The sequence below is a fragment of the Acromyrmex echinatior genome, chromosome 17, assembly GCF_024713525.1.
Source record: "Acromyrmex echinatior isolate Ae372 chromosome 17, ASM2471352v2, whole genome shotgun sequence".
Lineage (NCBI taxonomy): Eukaryota > Metazoa > Arthropoda > Insecta > Hymenoptera > Formicidae > Acromyrmex > Acromyrmex echinatior.
In genome coordinates, this window is record NC_141868.1 from 891,214 (window position 1) to 904,126 (window position 12,913).

Sequence of the window (12,913 nt, forward strand, 5' to 3'; positions counted from 1 at the left end):
GGAGATAGATTTTTAACGGAAGGCATGTGTTGATGTTTAGAAAGTGTTGATGGCTACGACTCGTATGGTGTGTTGGTCGATGCCATTCGACTAGCGAATTCTGTACAAAGCTTTTCTAACTCCAAACAATCGTAATTTCACTCGGATCTTCCGAAGGATGTAGATCACGGATGAAAGACCGTCCGCGGAACATCGTGAGAAAACGCCCGGAAGAAGACTCGCGAGATCCGGCTGAACAATACGCACTTTTAATTATAATTGCCTCGCGCCAGCAGGCTCTCCCTTGCTACAACGGGCGAGAAAGCTTTCATGCTTTCTTAGAATCGTTATGCGTTGATCGCGTCGTCGGGTGCTCGAATTTTAACGAAGGTCTGTTCGCAAATTTCACTTATATGTTTGAAACGTCTATATTCGTTTCAAGTTTCACTTGAAGAAGCAACACTTGCGGAATGGTAACGAAGTAATAGACTTTTATTTCTTTTTTTCCTTTTTCTTCTTTTCCTCCTCTAAAAATTGGTTCTGTCCCGCATTCGAAGACGATACGGCCAGTAATAATTCTTTCCATCCACTCTTTCACAGATACATCGAATAAACATTATTAAATAGACACAAAACTATGTTGAAAGTGATTACAAAAAGCGGTAAGTTTCGTCAGATATTTTGAAAAATTTTAATATCCGTATTTGGCGACTTGTCCGATGCAATTCACAGATTTTTATCGATTAACGACGGTCGTCGCGCGATAACTATTGGATCTTAACCGTAGAGAAAGAAACAACAGACAGTCGATCATGATCTCGCTTACGCAAGTACGGGCCCTTCCGACCTTACTGATACTCGCGCAAGATCGTTAGCGATCGTACGATCCGCCGTCGCGTTCCGTTTATCATTACTCACCGCCGTTCTTACGCCGCTGTTTTTACACGGAGCGTGAAAGGCACAGGTCTCATCCGCGGTAGAATAATCGCTGCTGATTAACTATATATTCGAAGCGAAGAGCCGTGCATTAACGATCAGCAGACATTATCATTATATTAACCTTGCCGGGTGCTGTGAATTATACAGCTGCGTGATGTCGAGTCGAAAGTCTCTCGACGGCATGATCATCAAGTCGTTTTTCACTATGATGAGAGCTAATATAGCTTAAGTTTCTGTTTATCCATTTTGTAAAGTCATGTTGTGATCAACAGACATATTCCTTTCGATATATCTTCTTGCTCCAAGAAATTGCGTTTTCGCTTAATGTCTTTATAACTATCAATTTCAGTGTCAAAAGATCGACGAAGGAAGATGTAACTTCATTTCAGAAGTATTCAAGCTTTTTAAGGTTGTGCACTGTGAACTGAAAGATGCACGTTTCCTTTAATAATCCTTCGAATTAAACTTCACTGAGTGTTTTTCCCCAGAAAATTAGCTTCGGAAGTCTGAGAGGAACTAATATTATTTCCTATCGATTTTGCGATCGGATTTGTTTCTTCGCGAGAAGATTTAAATCGGTGGACTCTCTCATATCGAGTTTTGATTCCGCGCGAAATTCAAGTTGTTCGTCAAAGATATGGGATACGCGAGTGCGACGGCACCTGCATGGCACGGCGGCAGTCGATGAACTGAAGAGCCGCGGCCGCAAGGCTTTCGACTCCAAGACAGTCCAAGGTACTGCCGTTCCCTGCCGGCTGCATTCTGTTAGCCGATGCCTCTTTGGAAGACGGATATCTGGGTCGGGCCCCACCACGTTTCTCGGTATGCGTGGCGCATACGCTAGGCATGAAAAATCATGCTGCGCCGCTCTTACCGGAGAGGAACTCTTTATACTGCTCGATCTTGCCCGATCGGAACAAGTACGTTCTCGATAGTCGAACGAGATACATGTCAAGGAGCGTTTTGCTCTATCATCGAGATCTACCTTCTTCGTTTAAACACAGAATTCCGAGAGCCAGATAAAATTGCCCGAGAGTGACGAAAAAAAGTATTTATCTAAATGCAGCGGTCTTTTTTCATTAGCGGAGCGAAATAAAAAAAATGTTGATAAAGTGAAAACACTTGCAGATACACAGGTCGTCCCAGTTTCGCACCTGTTATTATCTGCCTTTCTCGAAGGAGCTTCTTAATATTCAGCGTCGAGCATTTTGTAATTAACTCTCAATATTAAAATTTCTGTAACTCTAGAGCTCAGCTCTCTCGCGTCCTTGTATCATATTGGAAAAGTCTGGTTGCATTAATTGGAATTCGAGTACATTCAACTATAAAAGTACAAATCAAACTTTTAAGGGGATCCTAAAGTCGTCTATATTACCATATAGTATATAAGTAAAGTAAACCATATAATTTTTGCGCAATTATATAAAACAAGATTAATTTATTTAAACGATCTAAATGCCGTATGTTTCGGCTCAGTATTTGTGAGCCATCTTCAACGAATAATAATGAATGTGATGATTTAAATTAAAGAATACCGCATCTAATCTATGTCTATAGTGTATATTTTTCTTATACATGCTGTGATCCATGCTTGTAAAGCAAACATTGATTCGTTGCTAATTCGCCCAAACACAGTTACAAAGTTGGTTGGTAATATCGCATAAAGTACAGTAATGCAAATCCATCAAAAACCAAGATAATATAAGCGTCAAAATATCATCATGATTGTCGTCGATTAATAAAAAGAATTTAAATTAAAAAGAAAAAGAGTGATTGCGATGGAAGTGAAAGTTTGTTTAGAAATAAATATTCTACAGAAAAATTTTGTTTGTTTTGAGATCTTTATATTTTATATTCAAATTTATATTTTAAGTTTGACGGTTTTTTTTAACTCGGGAATATATAGATCCTGTAGATCAGGTTTTATAATTATTTAAATTTATCAAACATTCTAGTCGAGATAGTCAAACATTCAATTACAAATCAGAAATCTGATATTAATATAATCAAAATGTATTTTATTTGTATAATTTTGTTAGTATAATCAAAAACATTTTTCTCAGTGCAATAATTTAAAAACTACCTGTGTCGCCCGAGATGTTTCTCTCGAAGAATAATCTAGTTGTCTGTGTATGTAAAAGAGCTTCACGAAAGGAAATTCTTTGTATGGTTGTTTGCGACTGTGATTCCACAAGTCGACAATGTGCCCCGCGAGCACGGCAATGAAATAGAAATCGGAACCGGAAGAGAAGGAAAGAGTTGGAAGTGATAGGCTCATTTTGCGGAATTATTGTGATTTGCGACTCAATGGGATCCGACCGCAAAATCTTCTGTCCCACGCCTATCGTGATATGATTTCAATTTTTCCCCATATCCACTGTCGCCTATTAAAAAACAAAGTCGAGAGTTTTCGAGGACTCGCTTCGGGAAACGGCTTTTGAAGTTCACACGGCTGTATGCGGTCGATGCACCTGCTGTTAACGGAAACGACCGATTATCTGTGGGGCCTTTAAAATCCATTCGCTTTTAGTCCTTAAATTATGTGTATCCAACTCTTCAAATATTTCAATCCTAATTCTTCAAATACTTCAGTACACTAGGTAAAAAATTTAATGCCTTCAGTAAAACTATATTTAGTCGAAGCATTTTTTAACAGCAACCAAATATTTTATTTATATTATATAATAAAACATTTAATTGTTTTTACAAAATAATTTATAAAATTATTTGGTCTGCTTTGTAAATAATAAAAATATTTATTTATACCAACTAAACAATTTAGTTTGCATAAAATTACTGTTTTGTTCGGTACATTTTAACCAAAAATTTTTGTTTTGTATATCTCAATCAAATTTTTGCTATTACAGCAAAATTTACAATTATAAGTAGGTTTAATTTATATTATAAATTTATATTAAAAAACATTAATTTTTTAAAAATAAAGTTTTCAAATAATATTATCTCTTTTGCCATTCCGCAAAAATAATTGCATTTTTATTTCAAGAGATCGTTGAAGAAAACTCCAATTTTCGAAGACTCGTTCATCGTGTCGAGTAACTCAAACCGATATATGTCCCCGGACAGAAATGGCACTTTCTCACTCCGCGTTCTTTCTACAGAGCGACATTTTTCTTGCGCCAAAGAACGAAATATTTTCCGCGATCTGAATTGCGTCGCGAGATTCATTTCCTTTTTTTTCCCTTTCGCGTAGAATTAGAGAGACCAGTTGAGCGATAGTGAACGCGGAAAAATACTTTCCGTTCTTACGTTTTCTATATTCTAGTTCTTTTGTTTCGCAATTCTAACCGTCAAGATGTCACGTGGTGAAGGCATGGAATGCACACGAAGCAGTGAAATTGAAATTATTGTGTTCTCCAATTAGTGCGCTTGCAACATACGATCTATTACTTTAATGAAAAGTATGTTGGCTTCAGAATATTTGATTGGCCATGGCCGGCTCAACAAAGACAGCATGGTAATATATTGAAGTTTTTCCACTTTACATGAATTTTTTTAACTCAATCATCCGCAAAATCTTTTCATGTACAAAAATTTTAATATTTTTCTAATTTAAAAAAATTAAAAAAGTGTTCGATTATGAAAATCAAATGACAGAACAGAACTAAAAAATTACACAGTATAAAATATTTGGTACTTGTATCAAGCTCGCTTTGATAAAGTCAATTGCAATGTTAAAAAATGACATTCTAACGCAGAGCCTTCCAACTCGGACACTGCGCACATTGGTCCGAAAAGATGGTTTGCTTCTCAAAAGTCCGAATTATAAAGTATAACTGAAATTGGAATTTACCAATGTATAGAGGAATCTCTATACATATTCATCAATAAAAATCAAAATAATGTTGCATTTTTAGCTAAAAATATAATCCAAAGTCATAGATGTGAATGTTAATCCATTATAATAAAAACTATAAAATAAAATTTGAACAAAAATTTCACTGTTATTACTATTTTTATGATTCTCACGAATACTTCATTTTTTCTTTATTATTTATTGAAAAATGTATTTTATATTATGTCTATCAATTTTCATATTGATACTACCATGGTTTCTGAGTTATTGAATTTTGAGCAGCAAACCGTCCTTTCAGACCAATGTGCGGCGTGCGTTTTACGTTATGAAATCCTTCTTCCTTCTTCCTCTGATTAGATTTCTGACAGAGGCAGATTATGGTATCATAGTATACGGTATTGTAATCTGTCTCTTGAGGTCAGAAATCTAATGGGGGAAGAAGGAAGAGGGATTTCATAATGTAAAAGGCACGCCATGCCCGAGTTGGAAAGCTCTGTTCTAATAGATCTGGAGAGATAACTCGCGAAACGTAGAAAGTATCCATAAGCCTCAAAATTATTGCAAATATATACAATTTAATTATATATGTTTAATACGGAATAGAAATGTTTACCTCGCAAAACAGCGTGCACAAAAGCATAAAAATATGTTATGAAACACGCTTTTCTTTAGTTGCTGCAACTTTCCTAATAGATTCTATAAAGAGAGCATTTTGTAAAAATAAAAATTCAATTTGGTTTTAAAATTTCTGTATTTTTGCTTAAGGGCGAAATTATGAAAGGATGATGAATGTGAGGGAGATTTGGGCCAACGTGGTAAAAAGAAATAATGAGCACCGTTTCGCATTAGCAATTCAAATCACTTCCGGTGTCCGTGTGGCGTGAGGAGAGCAAGCTGCCGCCGCCAGTAAATACGAGTTGCTTGAACTCGGAATCACTCGGAAGAAATTCAACTATTTGCGTTCTTTTTTTTTTATCGGAACTCTCATCTCCGGAAAGAAAAATGTAGAAGATTAAAATGATTGCACTTGACGATTAACACTAATAGAAATATCAATGTTTCTTATTCACTAAAAGGATCAAACGAATAAATTATTATAAAAATAAACAAAGTGATAAAAAACCAAATCAATATAAAGAATTTCGAGATAAAAATATTATTTCATTTACTGTTAATTTCGAGATATCAAATTCATCAATTCAGAAAATATGTGTAAGATATTCGATTACTCTTGATTTCACATGAAAACTGCACTAATTAAAATTAGCAATAATAAAAGAGAAACAAAGTATAATGAAATAATCATTCCTTTGTAAAAATTCTCCTCAAGAAACGCATTGGACAATGGAATCGCTATGAGATTAATTAAACCGGCTTTCTACGACTAGTTGGTCTCCATGCCGTACGATGTTTTTATGAATCATACATTTTTACGAACGGCTCGTCGCATTCTTTCGATCGCATTCTTTTCTTTGACGTTAATCTTTGACTATACCTAGACTATACTGCAACGAAGAAATATCCATCTTCCGTTGCGCGAAAACATTGCACGCATTCGCGATTATGCGGCTCTTTTACCGTTATATAATCCGTAATGGAATTTGAAATCGCGCGCATGCTTCAGTAAAGGTCGTTTATTCGATAATTACCCCGCTCGAGAGAAAACTTCAATGGAGAATAATTGAAGGAAATTATTGGATTGTCAATGACAATGTGAAAGTAAGATTAGAATAGGAAGTTCAGTGTAAGGCAATTGTAACGTGAACCATAATTTCTGAGCCGTCTACAAAATGAATGCGATAAGTATTTATATAGATATATAATATCTTATAGATTATAAGATTTTTATATAAAAAAAGAAGAGAACAAGAGTGTAGAAAAAAATAAATTATAAAAATATAAATACCTATAAAACGTCAGCTGTTCGTGTGTACACATATAAAATCTTTATTAAATATTGATCAAAAACAGTTAAACGTTTCAACTCACAAGATTTTGTCTATATCAGAAAATGGCTTTTATGCCATGGTTTAAAAAAGGTTGTGCATTATGGCACTGAAATATAATTATACGACACGTGCGACATTGTAACAAATTACTAATAAACATCAAATGAATGTGCCCTTTTTCAGCTTTCTCTTTCTTAGAAAGAATAATGAAAGTTTGCAATTTAACATTCGGTCATCGGTATTCGGGAGAACGTCCTGCTGAATGATCGCTTCATGAATCGCATGTGGCGACGATGCTTACAGGTGTATCCAATGAATAGACGTATTATAAGAAATCCGATCTCTCCGTTTGCACAAGATATAAAGACGAGACTCCCTCCTTCCTCCTCTTTCTCTCGTGCTCTCTCATCCGCGCGTAAAAAAACCACTTTGTTTCGTCGTCTTAATGATTCACTAAGGATAGATTCAACAGGTATTTGAATGTGACATAGAGAAGAAACTTTTACCTTTAAGAGCGATTTGTTCGCGTACATCGTCTTTGACAGGATCAAAGTACGAAAGATCAAGATATTCAAAGAATTAAAATCTTTTTTCTTCCTCTTTCTTTTTTACGAAAGTTACAATGGAAGGGTTACTAACGAGAAAAGCCAATTTGCAAGAAATTCTCGGCATTCCAAATCGAAATGAAATAATACAAATAAAATAAAAACTGTACGAATTATAAAAATAAAGAAAACAGAAGATAACGTTGTGAATAGTAGACGCTTGCTTCATTCTGCCACAGATGACTAAAGAATTTTCGTTTAAATATGTGTTAAGTGTCTTAAATTTCCTGATTTGGTGATTTGGAGCGAATTCCACATTGTGATGCCGAAGAAGTGTAGAATAATGAAAGCATCGAGCAGAGCGTCGGTGATGAATCGCTGATGCTGACGTTCTCCGATTGCGGAAAAGGGGAGAGCTAAAGCGAAGAAGAGAGACGGGGAAGAAGGCATTGGCCAGCATATATGACCGCTCACTGGAAACGCATTTACACTAGGCGTTGCCTGCGGTTGCCTCGTTACAGGGACGTTGCGAGGCATATCACGTGTGCCGTTATCGTTTCCGCGGTCGACCATCGCTAATTGGTCGTAGACAAGCGTGCGATGTTCGACTGCGTCTATAGAAGAGACAAGATCACACTTACCAGCCTAATGTATTTGCCAATCATCTCTGTCAACTGCGGGGCACGATTTGTATGTAGGGGTAATCTGACTCCTGACGCGATCTGTAGCACGCAAACACCCGGTCTGGAAGAATTCACGGAGACAATATCCTCTAGCGGTAGGGTTTCCAAAATGATAAGATCTCCATTTAGTGTGCGTTTGATCAACCGAAGTCCGTGATGAGACACCGCTACATGTTGCGTCTCCGGGTGTTGAGGGCCGATCTAGATTTAAATTAAAAGTTTATACATTAATTTAATTTTGATTTTAATTCAGTAGGATATAAATTAAGATTATCGAACCGTGAAGTATATAATAAAGAAACTTTCAGATCCTTTCTATTTTTTGATCGACGTTTTTTGATAGAAGGCAAATGCTTTTGAATTACACTGGTCGACGACGATTTCGTTAAACGAGTAATTTTAGCTGATTTTTATGTTATTTTGATATATATTTTGCTAATAACACATTTGTGTATGAATTATTCAGTTAAAATTTGTGTATTTTATTCAATTGAAATGATTAATTTTTGTTTGAAGTCTTTTATAATTAGTAGAAAATTATGTGAAATTCAGCAGCTATTCCCTATAAATCATATATTATATTTTTGAGTAGAAGATATAAAAAAGGGAATTTTTTAATATTGTATATGTTATATTAAAAAATCTTTCTCTTCTCATTAATTTGGCAAATAGATAAAAGCACAAAAATTATACAACACTCTATCAGATCAATTCAAGAAAAGTGAACTTTTGTCGGTTAATGCTTTTAGACATCATGAAAAAATGAATATAAACTTACCGATACAGGAAATATCCGGGCGAAGTATAATGGCCATTGCTTTGCCATGTCCACAACATTCTTCTTGATCGTAATCTTGTGTTGCGTGCTCTGAAGATTATCCAGCGTAACGCCATAGTTATCCAGCATCTTTAACATGTTCTGCCGGTCTTCCTTGGTGATTCTTATGCTAGAGGTCGCCAGCACGTCGTATACAACCTGGCAGAATACCAAGTGCAATGCCAGAGGACTATTCAGTGTTTCGTTCGGCGCAAAAACCTCTTTCTTGACCCTCAGAGTCCATGTAACTCTGTTATATGTAAAATGCGCGTTAGAGGTCTGCGGATAGAGCTTGGTATTCATCACCTCCTGAACTTTCTCGATCTCCGGCTTGTCCGCCGGCGGTAATACCGGTTTGAGAAACTCCGGCCACTCTTCAATCTCGATTCTTTCCATCTTGTCGGTACGATGGGTTGAAGCTACGCTTGACCGTCTATCCACATCCCGGTCCAACTTGTTAAAGCTCTGCCGCGCGACAGTGAAGGACTCCCTCGTATTTGGAATTACGCCGAAGTCACGCGGCGACGGCATCCCGAAGCTGTCCCGAGATTTAGGGGATACGTCCCGAGTCATGCCAAACGGATCGCGTTTTCCGGTCGATCCGTCAAACGCGTACTTGGAGTCGAAGAGCTCGGAGTTGAGGTCGCGGCGCGAATCGAAGTCGGAGTTGTGATCGCGTGTCGAACTTGCCAGATCGGTGCTGTCCTTACTATAAAAGTCTTTCGATTTGGCATCCTGAGCGCGAATTTTGTCGAAGTCGTTTCGATAGTCGTGACCCTCGCGCAAATGTTGCTGCGAAGCGAAGATATCACGACTTTGGCTGAACATTTGGTTCTTTGAGAAATGATCATAGGTTTCGGAATCCGGAGACGTGCGGAAGGAATCGCGTGTTTTCGGTTCGATGGGTGCCGGTGGAGATCGCGGCTGAGGTACACCGGATTGACTAAAAACAAATAAATTATTTGCTGATTTTGTCATTTAACAACATTCATTATATTTAATGTAACAAAATCTTTTCTAAATCTTTTTTGGCTTTTATGGCTTTTCAAATATTCATTCTATTAATATGTAATATATTGGGTCATCTAAAAAGTATCCGCGGTGCTTTGTCACTAGATATATGACCATCAACACACATCTAGTGACAAAAAACCGCGGATACTTTTTAGATGACCTAATATATTCATAATTATTCATTTAAAAATATTTAAAAAAATTATTAACGGAGTTTTACTTAAATTCTTCTGATTTTTTTTGTATTTATTTGTTGTGTGTTTATTTATTGTAGTTTTTATTATACATAATTCATGCAAAATTCTATTATACATAATCCATCCGTTTTTCCTCTTTCTTTTCTTCTTTTCGATCGGCCATATCTCGTTTCCTACTCTTTATGGAATAATAATGTTGACTTTTTTATGGTCACGAATATTTTTCTCATTTGCGTTGTCTTTAATAAATAATTCATACTAAACAATTAATTTTTTCGAAATTTGAATTATTTTTTCGATATATACATTGTTATATACATCTGATTTTCAATAGTATCGATAAAATTGAATAATTTCAACAGAAAATGTTTTCAAATTTGATGTACATCAGAAGATACGATAGTGTCTCGGTGCTAAGACAAGCGTAGTGACATTACCGTATTCCTTTACATTATAATGTAACGCCATATCTGAAGGGATTAATTTGCGTGATGTCATTACCTGTTACTGTATACACTACCGCCTCTTGGACTCGGTGGCTGCGGCGGCGTGACGGGCGGCGGGGGCGGTACAGGTCGTTCCATTCTTTCAATCTGTGTTCTTACCACTTGAGCTTGTGTCATCATATCGGTTGTACCCTTAGAAGTAACGCTTTGGGTGTCATCAACAGTAGAAGCATAATCGTCCCACCTGCCACCTTAAAATTCGAATAATAAATATATATATTTTTACTTCTAATTTTGATATTTGTGGCTTTATCCACAAATACAGCAGGCATGTCCAAAATTAACACTAAGACTAATATAATAACATATAGGATTAAAGACCTTTTAGGTACTTTTAAGAAGTTTTATATCCCATTTCTGAACTTTGTGTGATCTAAGATAATACATAAAAAAATTATTTAAATTACCTAGTTGCTGTTCTAACAGAAGCTTCCTATTATCTTCCAATCGTTTAACCTTCCCATCTTCTCGCGGGAGAGCGGGTTTCTCAGCTGTCTTCGTGGATCTTACGCTGTGATTCGCCGTTACCTTCTCCAACCTCTGCCTCATCTCTGAGCTGAGCTTCAACTTTCCTATACTTCCCGGCGATGGTCTTTGCGCGCCCACTTCCAACGCCGACCTACGAAAAGATCCAACAGTTTGTATCGTCGCTTTCTTAAATTCGATATAAACATAAAGAGAAAAGTATGATGTCAATTACTTCGATTTCTTTTTCTTCTTTTCTCCTTCTTCTTTATATCCGTTCTCATATTTCGCCGCGGTCGTTTGCGCAATCGCGGATCGATCTTCGTTGCTGACGATGTTCTCAATTTCGAATTCTTCCCACTCAACGCCACCTTCCGTTGTAGTTTCGCCTTCGCCTTGATCGTATTCCTGATATTGCGGCGTTAATTTGCGTTGCTGCTGTTGCTGACGCATCTTGAATTCTATGAAACTGTCTTGCCCTTGATTCTCATTTGAGTCGCTAGGCGGTGGCCATCTAGGCAACATGAAAATATATTATTAATATTATTAATATTTAGTGAATGACATTCTATGCATTCCAATTTTTTAGGGTAAGTGATCATTTTATATTTATTTTTATCTTCTTGACTGTCAATTTTCTTAATTCTTTGGATGTTATTTATAAAATTATTTTAAATCAATAAGAGCTTGCTCGGTTTTATAACTTTGCTGTGAATGACACATACAATGACACACATTTATCTTTTTGACAACTATATATTGGGTGGATCCATATATTCGTTCGGTTTTGTTAGTAGTGCAAAAACGCAAAATCATATCATTGATTAAAATTCATTCTTTGTATGAAAAAAACTTGTTTCATTTTACCTTCAAAAACCGAACGAATATATGGATCCACCCAATATATAATAATCCACATTATATCGTGGATTTTAATTTATGTGCATTAATTACAGCGCTTGACTTTCATTCGCTCTATTATTTAACTTTATCCTTCAATTGTTCATTATTATGAAAATAAATAATTCTCTAAATTCATTATCAGTTTGTTGAATTGTGGATTTTACCTCCATTTTCCGATGCGCACTGTCTTCGCTCTACCGTACGGATCGAGGAAGGGTCTAGATTCGGAAGGATCATGAGACTCCAAAGGCGGAGGCATCGGCGGGGGTGGAGGAACGCCTTTGTTATTGCTCAAACTTGAAGGATTGCTGTCCACGCTGCTCTTCCTGTTCTTCAGTTCGCTGAGCACATTAGTAAAGTTACTCTGTATGTTATTCTTATTTAAATTGGTTCTCTTCATGTCTGCCTGTGCTGAAGACGCCTTTCTATCTACTACTTTGCGATCCACGCTGAGCTTTCGCACGTAATCAGTGCTTGTCTTCCTGTTGGTCTCAGCGTTCTTTCTTGGTGGACTCTGAGATCGATGAATTTGGGCTTTTACTGTCATCGTTTCCTGTCGTTGACTGATTGGAGTGGAAGTTAGCACGGAGCTTCCCCGTTTCTCAGTTGACCATAATTCACCGTCGTCGGGTTCTCTAAATGAAACCTAATCCAAGAAAGATTAGATGGAGTCTGTATTCAATTTAGAAAATTATTTACAGCGATGAAATTTGCAGGAGGATTGACTCGAGATTAAAAAATGTATTCCGAAAAAAAGTCACGAGATGATTTGATGAATAAGACATTGTTCGATCAGGTTGGCCTTAATTCCACAAATATCTTCTTCAGTTTCTGCTAGACGATATGCACATGATATTTCCGTAGCCCTAGGAAAGCCATAAATACAGCATAGGTTAGTTAAAATCAGTAGATACCTTGGAGTAGCGTCCGATAGAATCATTGGGCCCCATATGGGCACCGATTGGGGGGGCTGAGGGAACAAGATTCATGCTTGAGGGGCCAGCGGGTAACACCGTGCTCTGGAAACACACACCCCATGCCGCGGCGCGGCTCAGAAACCCACAGGATCGCCCAGAACGACGATAATTTCGTTAAGAGTTAG

General features: G+C 36.8%; 1 protein-coding gene and 1 long non-coding RNA gene across 5 annotated transcripts in view; one reads left to right on the top strand and one right to left on the bottom strand.

Moving 5' to 3' along the window:
• Myo10A (unconventional myosin 10A) overlaps positions 1–12,913 on the bottom strand; it is a 48,260-nt gene that overhangs the window by 11,094 nt on the left and 24,253 nt on the right. For 2 of the 3 annotated variants that reach the window (XM_087414889.1, XM_011066152.2), the window contains exons 21-27: positions 12,726–12,830; positions 11,976–12,457; positions 11,144–11,422; positions 10,851–11,062; positions 10,439–10,634; positions 8,688–9,669; positions 7,868–8,110 (exon numbers count right to left, since the gene is read on the bottom strand). In XM_087414889.1, coding sequence (XP_087271015.1) covers positions 7,868–8,110; positions 8,688–9,669; positions 10,439–10,634; positions 10,851–11,062; positions 11,144–11,422; positions 11,976–12,457; positions 12,726–12,830 — 2,499 coding nt within the window. The remainder of the gene's footprint in view (positions 1–7,867; positions 8,111–8,687; positions 9,670–10,438; positions 10,635–10,850; positions 11,063–11,143; positions 11,423–11,975; positions 12,458–12,725; positions 12,831–12,913) is intronic. The other variant, XM_011066153.2, reaches the window with a different exon arrangement.
• Positions 1–12,913, top strand: part of LOC147906810 (uncharacterized) — a 61,488-nt gene that overhangs the window by 7,583 nt on the left and 40,992 nt on the right. The window lies entirely within an intron of this gene.